The sequence below is a fragment of the Toxorhynchites rutilus genome, chromosome 3 (genome assembly GCF_029784135.1).
Source record: "Toxorhynchites rutilus septentrionalis strain SRP chromosome 3, ASM2978413v1, whole genome shotgun sequence".
Lineage (NCBI taxonomy): Eukaryota > Metazoa > Arthropoda > Insecta > Diptera > Culicidae > Toxorhynchites > Toxorhynchites rutilus.
The window spans coordinates 21,151,887-21,168,546 of NC_073746.1; the positions used below are offsets into that span (position 1 = coordinate 21,151,887).

General features: G+C 38.7%; 1 protein-coding gene across 2 annotated transcripts in view; it reads left to right on the top strand.

The window, feature by feature from the left end:
- The window catches only part of LOC129775930 (zinc finger protein 845-like), a 31,088-nt gene extending 15,087 nt beyond the window's left edge, over positions 1-16,001 (top strand). For both annotated transcript variants that reach the window (XM_055781211.1, XM_055781212.1), the window contains 4 exons: positions 17-880; positions 8,118-8,735; positions 8,802-8,879; positions 14,206-16,001. In XM_055781211.1, the coding sequence (XP_055637186.1) occupies positions 17-880; positions 8,118-8,735; positions 8,802-8,879; positions 14,206-15,924 (3,279 nt within the window). In that variant the 3' untranslated portion in view covers positions 15,925-16,001. The remainder of the gene's footprint in view (positions 1-16; positions 881-8,117; positions 8,736-8,801; positions 8,880-14,205) is intronic.
- Positions 16,002-16,660: the final 659 nt, after the last annotated feature.

Sequence of the window (16,660 nt, forward strand, 5' to 3'; positions counted from 1 at the left end):
GTCTCTAACCCCACAGGCAATACCCTTGAAGGAGGACACCAGTCAATTCGAAGCCACGAATGACGATGTTGGCGACCGTGTTGATGTGGAAAGTGAACAGAATTGCACAAATGGTGTTCCTGATAATACCATCATTCAGTTATCCGTTCCGTCATACCCCGTGGGAGACAGTTTGGCTCCACAAACAACGATTGAAGAGAAACAAAATCATCGAAGAAGTATAACCGCTTCGAACGGTAAAAAAAAATCATCGGAGAAACTCGTAAGACCTAGATGCGATATTTGCGGTAAAACATTTCTTCGGCCGAGAAGACTCAACGTGCATCGGACAGTGGTACATGGAATTGAGGATGCTGCCAATCCATTACCTCACCTCATGTGTGATACATGCGGTAAAGTTTTCCGTTACAAGCCTGATTTATCGTCTCATTTGAAGTGTCATAGTGACAAAAAACTGTTAAGGGAACCAATCAGACATAAATGCGATATTTGTGAAAAAACGTTTGGCCGTCCAACTATACTCACCGTTCACCTTGCGAAAGCGCATGGAATTGAGGATGCTGCTCATCCTCTACCCCACTTTACGTGTGATACATGCGGTAAAGTTTTCCGTTACAAACCCTTTTTAGCGATGCATATGAAGTGGCATTCAACTAAGCGTAAGTTTTCTTGCTCGTACTGCGATAGATCGTTTGCGAGTGAAGTTATTTTGAATCGTCACATACAAATCCATACGAAAGATGATATGTTATCACACGAAGCAAATGCTCATAACTATGAAAATGTGGAAGCCTCGCCGAAGTCCCCACTTGAAGACTACGAATCACAGCATAGAACTGAAGGGGACATTGAATGTGAGCAGGGTGATCAAAATAGTGTTGTAAGTCTTTGTTGCGAAAGGGTTTGATGTTCTACAGTAGACGGATTTCGCGCCAACACGTCTATGAGATTGGCATGATCCTCTCAGGACTTAATGGAACTTTCTGGGCGTGAAGACCTTACCTAATTAAGCAACTTGGTATACTTAGTTTTCCGAAAATTTATCCTGACTAACATATGGAAAGGGTCAAATATTTATGACCATTTTTTTTAATAAAATTGTTTACTCGAAAATGATAAGTCCTGCAAAAAAGTGATCTATGGAAGAGTCTTAGGTAAAAAAAAATATTTTCAGAAAAAAATACTGAAAATATATTTTTTGAAATCCTACCTACGAAAAAAAATATTTTCAGAAAAAAATACTGAAAATATACTTTTTGAAATCCTACCTACGAAAAAAAATAGTTCTAAAAATGCAGATTTTAAAAACTTGTATTTTTGATTCCAATGAAATTGTGTATTCCGTTTGGGTTGGAGGAAATATGAGTTTTTCACAGCAATTGGGAATTTTTTGACTCAAGCGTAACTTTTGAAAAAGGCGTATTGATTTTAGTAAGAGAAATATTTGATAATTTATATCTCAAAAACTATGAGTCGTACCGAAACAGTGTCTTAGAAAAAGTTATAGAGTATTGATGGTTGAATATGAAAAAATGTACACTGAGAAAAAAAATAGTACTCTTTTTTTTATTTACAAAATAAAAATTCAATTTGCAATATCCAAAATACATATTTTTTAATTTTTTTTAAAAATTTTTCATACAAAATAGAAGTCATGCAGAAAATTTAGAAAATGGGCCCAAGATGGCGATACTATTTTTGACGAACTTTGTGGAACATCGAATTCTTAGGAATTTTCGAAAATTCATAAAATTTCATGAACATGACAGTATAACACGACAAACATATTAAAAGAGATTATTTACTATAAAAAATTAGAAATATTTTTTTAAATATCTCGAGAATGGTTGCATTTAGAAGGAGATTGATAATAACCTTTTTTGTTTTAAATCACATCAGAATTCATAATTTGTGGCTAAGAATGATTGCTAACATAAAAAAATTCGAAGTTTCGAAAATTCTCAAAAATTTGATGTTTCACAAATTTTGTCAAAAATAGTTCTACCATCTTGGGCCCATTTTTTAAATTTTCTACATGACTTCTATTTTATATGAAAAAATTGAAAAAAATATAAAAAATACATATTTTTTTATATCGCAAATTAAAATTTTATTTTGTAAATAAAAAAAAGAGTACTAATTTTTCGTCTCAGTGTATATTTTTTTCAAATTAAGCCAACAATACTCTATAACTCTTTCTAACACACTATTTCGGTACGACTCATATTTTTTGAGATATAAATTATCAAAGATTTCTCTTACTCAAATCGATACGCCCTTTTCAAAAGTTACGCTTGAGTCAAAAAATGAATCATGATGATGTATTCGGAAAAGTTGTTGGAAATTATAAGCAAATTCATAAAATTTTCTGAACATAACGGTATAACACGACAAACCTATTTTTTTCCATTATTGATTTAATTAGGCTCAAGTGGATAAAGAGCCACCATCAAGCAATACATTTTAAAACTATTTGAATATATTATAACTACATAATTATTAACTTAAGTCTAATTAGCTAAAACTACAGTGCAATATAAAAAAAATAAATTATCCCTTCGTTGCCTCGTCGCTATTATCCTTGTCTGGAACAGTGCCTGTGGTGGGTCGTAACAACTACATTCGATTTGATTCAGTTGATTTACCAACGGTATCCTTTGGTAGTGAGTGCCTCCTTGTTATGTTAATAGCTTCTGTAATGATCTTATCTCAACGGGTACTAAGTTCTGCTCGTGTAATAGGAAAGGAAGGGAGAATGGACAGTGGGAGTAGGAGATGCGACCTAAATAATAGCATTAGCGCTTCTTAGGAAGACATATATGGGGAACATAAAATTAGGGTCGCGAGTGGCTAGGATTTCGCGAACTGGCATGCGTGAGTGTACTCCTTGAGCCTCTAAATCGGCAACCAGTTTTATTCTTTCATTGCAAAATTCATTACATGACTAAACAACGTGCTCGATGTCATGATATCCTTGACCACAATTGCATAAATTGTTAGTAGCAAGACCTATGCGGAAGAGATGCGCATTTAGCGCGGAATGATTGGACATCAATCTGGACATAGTTCTAATAAAATTTCTGTCTGTTGGAACTTTGGGGATAATAGTGTATAGCATTCTCCCAAGCTCATCTCTGTTCCATTGGTTTTGCCAATTTGGTGACTGCTGTCGGGAAATGGAGAAGAATTCCCGATACGCTATTTGTCTTTCAAAAACTGTGCCCTGCATACTACCCATCTTTGCGAGTGTATCCGCTTTCTCATTACCAGGAATAGAGCAATGGGAAGGAATCTAAATGAAAGTGATTCGAATACTTTTATCAACAAGAGAATTCAATGCATTCCTAATTTCGATAAGAAAATATGATGCTTTCGTCTGTTGGTTCAAGGATTGAATGGCTTGTATACTGCTAAGACTATCCGAGAAAATAAAATAGTGATCAGGTGGTAAGGACTCAATGGTCTTAATTGCATGATATATTTCAGCCAGTTCGGCAACATACACTGAACAAGGGTCTTCAAGTTTATGAATGCTAGTGTAATGTTCATTAAAGATACCAAAACCCGTGGATCTGTTGATTCTTGAACCATCAGTGAAAAACATTCTTGAAGAATTGATATGGTTATATTTTGAAGCGAAAATATTAGGGATTAACGATGATCGAAGATGATCTGAAATGTCTCGAGTTTCGTCCTTCATAGAAAGATCGAAATTAACGGAAGATCTGCAAGACAAACCTATTAAAAGGGTTTATTTACTATAAAAAAGACAATAAATTAGAAATATTTTTTTAAATATTTCGAGAATGGCTACATTTAGAAGGAGATTGATAATAACCTTTTTTGTTTTAAATCACATCAGGATTCATAATTTGTGGCTAAAAATGATTGTTAACATACAAACATTTCTATTTTGTATGAAAAAAATAAAAAATATGTATTTTGGATATTGCAAATTGAATTTTTATTTTGTAAATAAAAAAAGAGTATTATTTTTTTTTCTCCGTGTACATTTTTTCATATTCAACCATCAATACTCTATAACTCTTTCTTAGACACTATTTCGGTACGACTCATAGTTTTTGAGATATAAATTATCAAAGATTTCTCTTATTCAAATCGATACGCCCTTTTCAAAAGTTACGCTTCAGTCAAAAAATTCCCAATTGCTGTGGAAAACTCATATTTCCTCTAACCCAAACGGAATACACACTTTCATTCGAATCAAAAATACTCATGTTTTGTTATTTGTCGATTTCATTTGGAATTACTCTATACCATGTATATGTTAACTTATATTCTAAGAGATACAATCATCATATCTGTCCTATTTTTTTTTTATCTAACATTGTGAAGATTTTTGGGGTCATCTATTAAATTTGAAAAACTTTTAGCTGCGATTTTATTTTCATCTACAGGAATAAAGCAATGAAATTTTTGGGTTCCCGATATTGTTTTCGCGTGATTGAATAGTTCCTCGAGTTCACTTGCCAGAAATTCTATTTCGTGATACATTTGTCATTTTGTTTAACTGCCCATCTAGTGCTGTTTTGGATTGTGTTTCCGTAATCTTGGGCAAGACTTGCTCTCTTTGCCATTCATTTTAGAGTCCCTCCTATTGGATCACAGGGTCCTTTCCCGTGGGAGGTGGCCAAGAAATCCCATTCTGCTTCTAGTTCGTAAACTTTTTTGAAATTACACAGACTGGCGAAATTCTTTTTGTTTTTGTAGTGTGCTGCCGATGGAGCGGACGTGAGAGTCATTCTAGTAAAATCGATTATTTTTCTGACAAATTCTATAATTTTTTCTATAAACAACCGCATAGCCACAGTGTCGTGTGTTAAAACTTCTGAAATAACTTTAAAGCTTACGTTTTCTAGTTTACCATCTTTTTAATAGTATGTGCAAGTAAACTTGAGGAACTATTCAATCACGCGAAAACAAAATCAGGAGCACAAAAATTTCATTGCTTTATTCCTGTAGATGAAAATAAAATCGCAGCTAAAAGGTTTTCAAATTCAGTAGATGACCCCAAAATCTTCAAAGCGTTAGATAAAATGGAAAAATAGGAAAGATATGATGATTGTATCTCTTAGAATATAAGTTAACATGTACATGGTATAAGATCAAATGAATTTAATGTCAAAATATGTCATGAGTTTTATTACATTTGGGTAGAAATAATAGAGGACACTCATTCAACATTTTTATTATTATGAAGTTATGATACTTCTCAGCATTGAGCTGGAATATTCACCTACCCCCGGGTTTCTTGAATGCCAAAGGGCGATTAGGCTCTGTGGTATATTTTTTTTGTTTTTTTTTCTCTTCATAATAGTGTCTGCACAATCATCGTTTTTTAATTGTGATGATTCAGGAACCGTCGCACTATATTACATGTTCCAATAATCACCGCTTTCTGCATAACCGCAAGCTGATCTGTTACTTACAGCTCCTTCAAAGACTGCGTTGGTATCCAGACATCCGTAATAATCTCGCGATCCCAGTACAACTTGTAGCAGCTATTTTCCAAAACCGGATCCGGAGTATACTTGTAGTAGGGTACCAACTGATTGACCAAGTTGCGTTTTGATGCTAGCTGTTGATGAACAATCTTGGCAACCGAGTTGTGACGATTGAAATAAGCATTGAAAATTGTACATTTTTAGTACCTTTATCAAGTACGTATGTGGTACTGAGTCGTATGCCTTTTTATAGTCAATGTACGCCATACTAAGGTTCCTTTTATTTCGGCTTGCTTGTCCGACAATGACTGCATCGATAATGACTTGATCTCCACAGCCTCGTGTTTTTGTTTACAGCCTTTCTGCTCTTCTGTTAACATCGCAATGGTTTTGAATCTTTTTATTACCCACCGACGTAAGTAGCTTGTACAGGCTCGTTAGACATGTGATTGGCCTGTACTTCGCCGCATTCGCTGTGTCTTGATCAATCGGTATCAGATGAGTAATTCCCCTGGTCACGAACTCCGGGGTTGTTCGGGGATTTCCCAGTACCTTGTTGAAGCACTCTGCCATTCGTCCATGAGTTGAAGAAATTTTTTTGTACCAGAAATTGTGCAAGAAATCTGGTCCTGGCGCAGCCAAATTCCTGGCAAATCGAATGGCTTCGTTGATATCATGGGCGGTTACCACAACGGCAGGCAAGTCCGTTTCCATATTCCTCTTTCCCTGCCAGCTACATCCTGCTTCTTCGGTGTTGAATTGGGTTCTCCCATAAGCTTGACCAAAACTGGGTAACTTCGTCAATCTCAGGAAGATCACTATCATAATTGTTTCGTTTTTGTTTGATGTGGCTGTAGAACTCACTTTCGTTCATACTGAACATACGATTATCCGCATGCCTTTTCGTACATTCTGTATACCGTCTTAACCTTTTTGATAGAGCACTCAACCTTTGTACATGGGTGTCGAAGTTCTCAATAATGCGGTTCTTATCGAGATCAGAGAGCTCTGCCGGCTTCACAATTTCAGCAACTCCACGAATCAGCTTTTTCGATCGACTTCCCCTCTTGTACTGCGTTAGTCGACCGATTTTCACTCAGAGCGTTTGGATACTGCAATTTCGGGATCTTGTGTCGGGTTAAGAGGTTCGTTCCGTAAAACTGGGTCACTGCTTCGTTCTTGTGGAAAGCCAATTCGTTCTTTAATTGACCTCGTTGTTGATCCTCTGCCGGATCTTGTCCTCCAGGCTCTTCTACTGGATCCTGTGGTGGTGCAATCGATTCACGCCTCACACTAGCAAACGATGCACTCAGCCTAGCAGAGCTCCTTCTCGACTTATCGCTCGATCTTCCACTCTCTCTCTACGCAGTTCTCGTTACACTTCCAACTTGATGGCCTCTATTTCAGCCGGGGACAGCATGTTGTGTGATTAAATCGCTCGTCTCCGTGTGTAAAGCTTATTCCGATCTAGTTGGCCGGCAAATCGTGGGAACTGCTCGTTGAACATTTCCAGCATTCTTGGTCTGTCGAACATGTCCGTCTCCAATCTTGTGCAGATATAATAGCAACGAATCACGAATTCATTCATCTTTCTCGTCCACATTATTCGTTGCCTGTCAATGTGAGCGACTATCGTCGTCCAGCATTGCCATTGTGATTTCTTGTGCTGCGGGTTCTGTTTTGCGTTCGATTCACGAGCTGAGTCCGTTGACTAGAGGTCTGCTTTTGCACCAATTCCTTTTGCCGCTAGCTGCTCGCATGTACGTTCGTTCCAGGACCAGCTCCAGTCTGGGGGCCCTCCTCAGGCGATCGCATTAATAAAATTCTCCTTGATCTCAATTCCATGATTGGTTGTTTTCCTTTTCCCGAGAAAACACGGGTTGGCACAGGTTGCTTCTTAGAGTCCTCAACCTGCCTGAAGGACGGTATCTCAGCCGTTCCTAACCTGGAATACAGACGCTGTTGTGGGCCGCTCCTAACATGGAGAACAGACGGTACACTAGTCCCCCTTCCTTGTTTGCACACGACCCAAGGTCCCACCGGGGTTGGTTACCCGATCTTCCCAAGGGTTGCTCGCATCTCAGCTAGTACCGCGTGACGGTAGGGATCGAAGTTCCTGGGCAGAGGCTGAAGGTCGCAATGGTAGCTACCAGACAGGTGCACCAGGCTTTACTACTTTACTTTATTACTATTTTTTTTATTTTGGGCTGGTTTTCTGCACTGAAAGAAGAAATAAACTTGATTTCAATAAAATCTTGAAAAAGTTTTTGTTAGAAAATCTTTCCTGCCCTAAATATGCACAAATTGCAATGTTTGGAAAAGTTGTAGGGCACATATTTATCTACCATTTCATCAAAATCTGAGATGACCATTTAGAGAAAATCGAATTTTAGCTTTTAAAATCTTTTTTTTCAGTGAGGATTTCAAAAAATATTTTTTCGGTATTTTTTTTCTGAAAATTCAATTATTTTCCTAAAACTCTTCCATAAATCACTTTTTTGTAGGACTTTGTAGGACTAAGTATACCAAGTTGCTTATTTAGGTAAGGTCTTCACGTCCAGAAAGTTTCATTAAGTTCTGAGAGGAATGCCAACATCTGGTCGAGTTGGCGCGAAATCCGTCAGTAATTAATGATCGAAAAAAACTTTTCAGAAAACCGGATTTTGCGATATTTGTGGAAAAACATTTCTCCGGCTGAGAAGACTCAACGTGCATCGGACAGTGGCACATGGAATTGAGGATGCTGCCAATCCATTACCTCACCTCATGTGTGATACATGCGGTAAAGTTTTCCGTTGTAAGCCTGATTTTTCGGCTCATTTGAAGTGTCATAGTGACAAAAACCTGTTAAGGGAATCAATCAGACATAAATGCGATATTTGTGAAAAAACGTTTGGCCGTCCAATTATACTCACCGTTCATCGTGCGGAAGCGCATGGAATTGAGGATGCAGCTCATCCTCTACCCCACTATACGTGTGACACATGCGGTAAAGTTTTCCGTTACAAACCCTTTTTAGTGATTCACATGAGGAGGCATTCAAATAAGCGTAAGTTTTCTTGCTCGTACTGCAATAGATCGTTTGCGAGTGAGGTTAGTTTGAATAATCACATACAAATCCATACGAAAGTTGATATGTTATCACACGAGGTAAATGCTCATAACAGTGAAAATTTGGAAACCTCGTCAAAGTCCCCACTTGAAGACTACGAATCACAGGAAAGAAATGACGGGCAGTATGACTATGAGCAGGGCGATCAGAATAGTATTGTAAGTCTATGTTTAGCAATGTTCTGATGTTCCACAAATAATTATTCATCGAAATAAACTTTTCAGAAAACCGAATTCGAGTGCACATCCCCTCAAGTACAGGAAACTACAACTGCGGAAATTTCCACTCGAGAGGAGGAGAGCGTAAGTCTATTTTTGTCTATAATTGTACTTTTAACGTAGGGCTACACCCAACAGGAATATATGGAGGGTAAAGTGAAAATCTATACACTAATCTTGTAGGAAAAAATGAAAGATCTCTAAAGGGGCGGCCCACATTACACGTGGACAACTTTAGAGAGGGTAGAATGAATGAACAAGTACACGCTTGTTCACGATGAGGGAAGGTTGAGGTACAGATAATATCCACGTGGACACGTGAACCCATTAATGACCAAGCCGTAAAAAATATTTTTTAACGAAAGCCATTGGCGCAGTTTTGATAATTGACGCTAAAGAAACCTTAATGTTCAAGAATTATTTTTTGCCATCTTCCATTGTCCGGGAAATGAGTGTTCGAATAATCGAACATTGGCCAAAACCCGCACTTTTATGCAAGTACGAACATACTGTGAACTAAAAGTTACTTCAATTAGCTTATGTTGATAGCGATTACTTTTTTTAGCTGGTTCTTTCAACTCAGCTTGGGTCGTTTGCTGAGAAATCTCGGGGAAAACTTCAAACACAAACTCACCGCGGACCACAATAGACACAATGGTGGAAAAGCACAATTACAATTATTTTCGTGGATGGCGGAAAACAAGATTTACACAATAACGAAGAACAAGAAAATACCGCGGTTTGGTGGACGGCCACCAGTCTTCAGAAAACAAACACAGCGCTGCGCTTGAGTTTAATTTTCATCGGCGCGCGCTCAAAGAAAACTCTTATTCTATCGTGGTGCGAAGAGCACAAAATTCATAAGCACGACAGCCCAAAATGTACCCGACGCAGAACTCAGATACTAAACATTTCTTCTCACTTGTGTGATGCGCGTCTCATTCTATACACACACACACACACACACTCATACACATCAAATTCTAGCGCCCGCTTTGTCTTCGTTCGTTCTAAGCAAAGCATAAAAACAACAGCACGTACCCATACGCACCGCTTCAACAGAGAAAGCAAAGCAGACAAACAAGATTCGAGCGCGGTTTAAAATTGGGCATATACACCGGTGTAAGGATACGGTGCAGAAAGGATGTTCGAACTTTAAAGCGAACGGTGTTGAAACAAAACATTTCAACTTTGTTTCGGTGCGCGTTGATTCGTCCGGGCGCAGGTGTGCGCAAGGAGTGAGAGTTCAACTGGGTGCAAAATAAAAAGTTGCACATTAGCACCGCGTTGCTTTGCGAAGACTGACGGCCACACATGAAATAAACTTAACAAATAACTTTATTTCTGTACATTAAACTTTTTTCTATTATAAATTTTCTTTATGGCTCGAGCTTACCGGTTTCGTTGCGACCGTTCGCTGTGTTGGTGCACTTCCGGTACTCCTTCGATTGCTGGAACTGACGGTGACAGAAACAGGACGGCTTCGGCAGGATAGGACGCTGAACACGACAGAAAAAACTTCTAATGTGCCACGGCCGGAAATACTGATGATGGCCGGCTACACTGTAGGCCAGAGGGTCGAGATGACTTTTCGTTGTGCACTCACTGGCCTGTGGTACAAACTTTACCAGACAAATAGCACTTTACTGAACTAGTGAACTAGCTATTTTACTGTTGCTAGTTCACGCACGGAAAACCAAATTCTTGGGATTATTATAAATCAGGTTTAGCAGCAGTCGCAACTGCTTCCGTGCTGCTCTAGATCTTCGCGAAGACTCTCAATTATACCTATTTTTCTCCTATTAATGCTTTTTCTTCCTTTTCAAATTCGTTGCTCGTCTTTTTTTAATTCTTTCAAACTATTCAAGCTTGTCACCTTATTTAGGTTCCTGATACTTTTCCATTAAAGACGCCTGTTTTCAAGGCCGACGCCCTATCCCTCACTGGTTTCGAGATTTTTTTTTTTTTTTTCCCAAAATATATTTTTTATTAAGGCACATGTGGCGTTAGCCTGACGGGGCCGGGAGTCCAATATTTTGACATATTTTGTCTTACAACTATGTTAGTAATATGTAACCGATTACTCGCGGTTGGCTCGAGGTTAGTATTACAAGTGTTCTCATAATTGGTATGTTGCAGTCTTCAATGCTCTATACGTGTGCCCGACACGGGCTACTTCCTATTGGGATGCAGCTGACCATTAATCAGCAACGCTCCCTAGTCTGTACCCCATATCTAGCGTGGTGCGTCTTTCTCGACTCGAGGAATCCAGGATAGAATGGTCACTAGCCGGCGCAATCATCAGTTCGTGTAGAGTTGTCATGAGCGGTACAACCTTTGGCTCTTGTTGAATGATCAGTGGACTGCACAACCTTTGGCCCGTGTATCTGTAAAGAGTGTGTGTATGTATTGCCGCGACTAAGTAAAAGTTTATCGATCGCTAGGAGGGTTTCGAGATATGTTATATGAAAAATCCTCAGCTTTCCAGAAAAAAATATAAAAAAATATAGCGCCTTTGGTCCCGAGACCATGAAAAATATAAAAAATAAATACAATCATTAATAACGAAACCAAAATTAGAATTTTGTGCAACTCTGGTATTTTTTGAAAAAGATCAGGTAACTGGCTTTAATTTGATATATCGATCATTTAAATCGGCTCATTAGTTCGAAAGTTATGAATTTTTGAAAAAGGTGGAAAAAATTTATTTTTCCGACCACCTAAAATTGAAATGGTCACCCTAACAAAAAAATTTAAAAAAAAAATACGGGTCTAATGCTTTGCGACAAAGAACAAAACTCCCACTTCCCACGAAAATCTGAGAACCACTATATCGGTTTGACATGGAATGGCTATATACAGGGTTTTCCATTTCGGGCTTCCGAAAGTATACAGCCCTGCGCTGACAACCGTTTGACATAGCTGTCAACCAAAGCGTCATATCGTTAGTTGAATGTCTGCCATTTTACAATATGGATTGTGCGATGCTAAACAACGTGTTAATTTAGTTAAATTATACTATAAAAATGATGAAAAACCGGCAAATGTTTTTCGAGCATTACGGACGGATTTTGGTCGTCATGGACGGCCTACAGAGCACACAATCGCTAATGTAGTGCGTAAATTCGAACAAACTGGATCCGTAGCGGATATTGTGAAACCTGTGCATCATCGTAATGTGCGTTCGGCCGAAAATATTGCTGCTGTTGCTGCCAGTGTGGAGAATGACCCGAATGTTTCGATTCCACGGCGTGCTCAGCAATTGGGCTTGTCAAACACATCATTGTGGCGAATTTTGCATTTGGACTTGCACCTACATCCATATAAAGTCCAACTGATACAAAAATTAGAGCGTGGTGACCATGGAATGTGTCGGGCATACGTCGATTGGGTGAACAAACAACAGCAGCAAAATGCTGAATTTTCGCATCAAATTTTCTTCAGCGATAAGGCACATTTCGAGCTCGGTGGCTATGTGAACACCCTAAATTTCCGTATATGGGGCTCAGAAAATCCACACGTGATTGTTGAGAGGCCATTGCATCCGCCAAAAGTCACTGTTTGGTGCGCATTATGGTCTGATGGAGTCATCGGGCCGTATTTCTTTGAAAATGAGGACGGCGAGATGGTAACTGTGAATGGTGAGCGCTATGGCCGCATGTTAACCGTTTTTTTGCCACAAATTGAAGATATGGATACGGATGACATGTGGTTTCAGCAGGACGGCGCCACGTGCCACACAACACGACCGAACATGGCTATATTGCGAACGAAATTTGAGGGACGCATAATTTCGCGTTTTGGTGATGCCAATTGGCCATCCAGATCATGCGATTTGAACCCGCTAGACTTTTTTTTGTGGGGTTATGCGAAAGACGGAGAGTTGGCACTCCGCAAACTCTTGAACATTTGAAAGACAACATTCGTGAAGTTATGATCGAGATACCGCCCCTGTTCCGGATCAAGGTGTGCGAGGAAGCCCTAGGTGGACATTTGAATGATGTTGTATTTAACACATAATGGCAAAAACCAAACTTTAATTCGAAATAATAGTTTCATCGAAATTCGAATTCTAAGTGTGTTTTATTTCAATTTACATTCGGAATTTAAAGTTGGAAAACCCTGTATAAGGGTGCCAATGAATGTATGGGAAAAAATCGACCCTAAAATTTCAAAAAGTTACCCTATACAAAATGTTCACCACCTCGAAAAAAGACCCTATGCCAAATTTCAGCTCAATCGGACTTAAGGGAGAGTGGCGAAAAGCGGTCAAAGTTTGAGTTTTTTGAAAATCGAAAAATCGCCCAAGGGGGGAAATCGGGGTTTTCGAAAAAAAAAAATTATGCCAAATGTCTTAAAATTGCATAAACGTCGAGATCTAGTGTTATCGCGAAATTTTTTTTTGCCAAAAATCAACACTGACTTAGTATGGTTTAGAGTGCCAATAAAAATAGTAGTAACAACACGAGATATATATATATATATATATATATATATATATATATATATATATAATCAAGCAAACGGAACCAAATTTGGCATGTGGAGGTTTTAGGGATCGATAAACGTTTCTATGGTAGCTCGACGCTCTCCCCTCTCTAAAAGGGGGATCCCATACAAATGAATCACAAACTTCTGCTTAATTCGAGAATTAATCAAGCAAATTGAGCCATATTTGGTATGCGGAGGTTTTAGGAAACGTTTCTATGGTGGTTCGACACACCTACCCCCTTTCTAAGGGCATGGGGGCTGCCATACAAATGAAACACAAACTTCTGCATGGCTCGAGAACTAATTAAGCAATTGGAGCCAAATTTGGGATATGAGGGTTGTTGGGCACGAGAAATGTTTCTATTATAGTATGACACCACTTCCTCCTCTTGAAAGGAGAGGGGATCCTATAAAAATAATACATATTTCTACCAAACATATTCCAACCAAACATGACAATTAGAATTTTTGGGAAAACTCCGAAGGAAAATGGGGAAATTCGAAAAATTCAATTCGCATGTGTTCTACATTTACATATTGATGAGCGTTGTTAGTCCATTTGATGTTTGCGGTAACGAAATTGATCTTCGTTCGAAAATGGAAATGGATTTTAATGTTATAAAACGCACTCCTATATCGTCTTTTATCCATATAAATAAAAATGGATCGGCGAAATGTGTTGATAAAAGCATAACTCGTCTTTCTATCATATTTTCTGTATCAAACATTTATTCCATGTAACGGAGAATCACGTTATTTGCAAGTGGATGAAAAATCTTGCAAGAGGATTGTGTCTGAAAATAATCTGATATTATAATGCCGAGTTTTGGAAAAAGTACTGAAATTTTATAGTAAAAAATAATTTTAAAGTTTGCTGGGTCAGCTAGTCATATATATAATCCATCCATTTTTATTACAGATTTCGGCGGTGTCTCTGATCCCACAGGCAATACCTTTGAAGGAGGACACTATCCAATTCGAAGCCACGAATGACAATGTGTGCACAAATGGTGTTCCTGTAAATAGCAATACTCAGTCATCCATCCCATCATACCCCGTGGAAGATCGTTCTGCTCCAAAATCAGAGATTGAAGAGAAACAAAAACATCGGAGAAGCTTAACTGCTTCGAATGATAACAAAAACTTATCAGAGAAATCCACCAGGTTCGGTTGCGATATTTGTGAAAAAAAGTTTTGCCGTCCAATTATACTCACCGTTCACCGTGCGGAAGCACACGGAATTGAGGATCCGGTTCGTCCTCTACCCCACTTTACGTGTGATACATGCGGTAAAGTTTTCCGTTACAAGCCCTTTTTTTCGATGCATGTGAAGATGCATTCAACAAAGCATAACTTTTCTTGCTCGTACTGCGATAGATCGTTTGCGAGTGAAGTTGATTTGCGTCATCACATACAAATCCATACGAAAGATGGTATGTTATCAAACGAGGCAAATGTTCATAACAGTGAAAATATGAATGGTGTTCCTGTAAACACCAATACTCAGTTACCCATCCCGTCATACCCCGAGGGAAATGGTTTGGCTCTACAAACAAAGATGGGAGAGAAAAAAAATTACCGAAGAAATTCAACCGCTCGGAAAGGTAACAGATACGTACCAAGGAAACCCGTCAGAACTAGTTGCGATATTTGTGAAAAAACATTTCTCCGTCCGATGAGACTCGCCGTTCACCGGGCGATCGTACATGAAATCGAGGATGTTGATAATCCTTTACCTCGCCTTACATGTGATACATGTGGTAAAGTTTTTCGTAGTCAACTTGATCTAACGTGGCATACAAAGAAGCATGAAGAGCCAGTGAAGGATACCATCATGTATAATTGCGACATTTGCGAAAAATCATTTTTCCGGCCGATAAGACTCAACGTTCATCGAGCAGTGGCACATGGAATTGATGATGCTGCCAATCCACTACCTCACCTTAAGTGTGCTATATGCGGTAAAGTTTTCCGTTACAAGCCTTATTTAGCGACTCATATGAAGAAGCACTTAGAAAGGGCATCGAATAGTGACAAAAACTTATCAAACAAATCAAACAAATGCAAATGCGACATTTGTGAAAAAACATTCTACCGTCCGATATTACTCGTCATTCATCGGGCGTTGAAACATGGAATTGAGGATGCTGCCAATCCTCTGCCTCACCTCACATGTGCTATATGCAGTAAAGTTTTCCGACACAAGATTCATTTGTTGCCGCACATGAAGAGGCATAAGGGTGAGCGTAATCTTTCGTGCTCTCACTGTAATAGATTGTTTTCGAAAAAAAGTGATTTGGATCGGCACGAGCTAACCCATACTACTGATTTTAAGCATAAATGTCGTGTCTGTGGTTATGGATCATCTGTAAAGAATATTGTGTTGTCACACGAGGCCAGGGTGCACAACTATAAAGATGCGGAAACCTTGGCAGTATCTCTCCCGTGCACAATTTGTGGCAAGGTCTTTTTCTCTACTCACAGATTTAAAGCTCACGAAGCGGAGCATAGAAACGAAAGGAACATAAAGTGTGAGTTGTGCGATAGGAAATTCAATAGTAGAATGTATATGAGGGCACATTTATTAACTAAACATCTGACGAAAACGGATGGGAGGCAGGTATCAAAGAAAAGCTAAATTATTGAACTTCGGCGCTCACAAATCTTGTTGTGAGGTCAGTTGTAATGTGCAATAATGATTATAACAATTTAGTATTCACTGGCCTATAATCAAAAAATTGAAAGAACAGTTGAAAATGAACAATGCTCTATCAAATAAGCAAGCAAGCGGTTTGACTTCCTTCAATTGCAATAGTATTTTCAATTAATCATGACGACTCGAGATCACATTCTCGGAGGGTGTATGTTTTGTTTAAATCACAACTGTTGACCGTAGATGAATGGTGCCTGAGAACAACTTGTCAATCAGTCGTTGATTGACAGATCCGATTGAATTTTATATAAACGAACGGAATCGTAAGCTCGAGAAAACCCCGCTGAAAAGGAAAAATAAAACTTCCCGCAACAGTAGCAAGAATACATTCGCAACAAAACGAATAACAAAAATCAACATAGACGAATCAACAGTTTGCTGGTCCACCATCAAACATCGATCATCCAATTGCTGTCCTCTCGGACTCAAAATTCATCAATTTCGGAAAGGGCGAAACCAGTCTTCAGAAAACAAACGCAGCGCTGCGCTTGAGTTTAATTTTCATCAGCGCACGCTCAAAGAACACTTGTCTTTTTTCTTGGTGCGAAGCGCACAAAATTCATAAGCACGACAGCACAAAATGTACCCTGCGCAGAACTCAGATACTAAACATTTCTTCTCTCTTGTGTGATGCGCGTCTCATTCTATATACACACACACA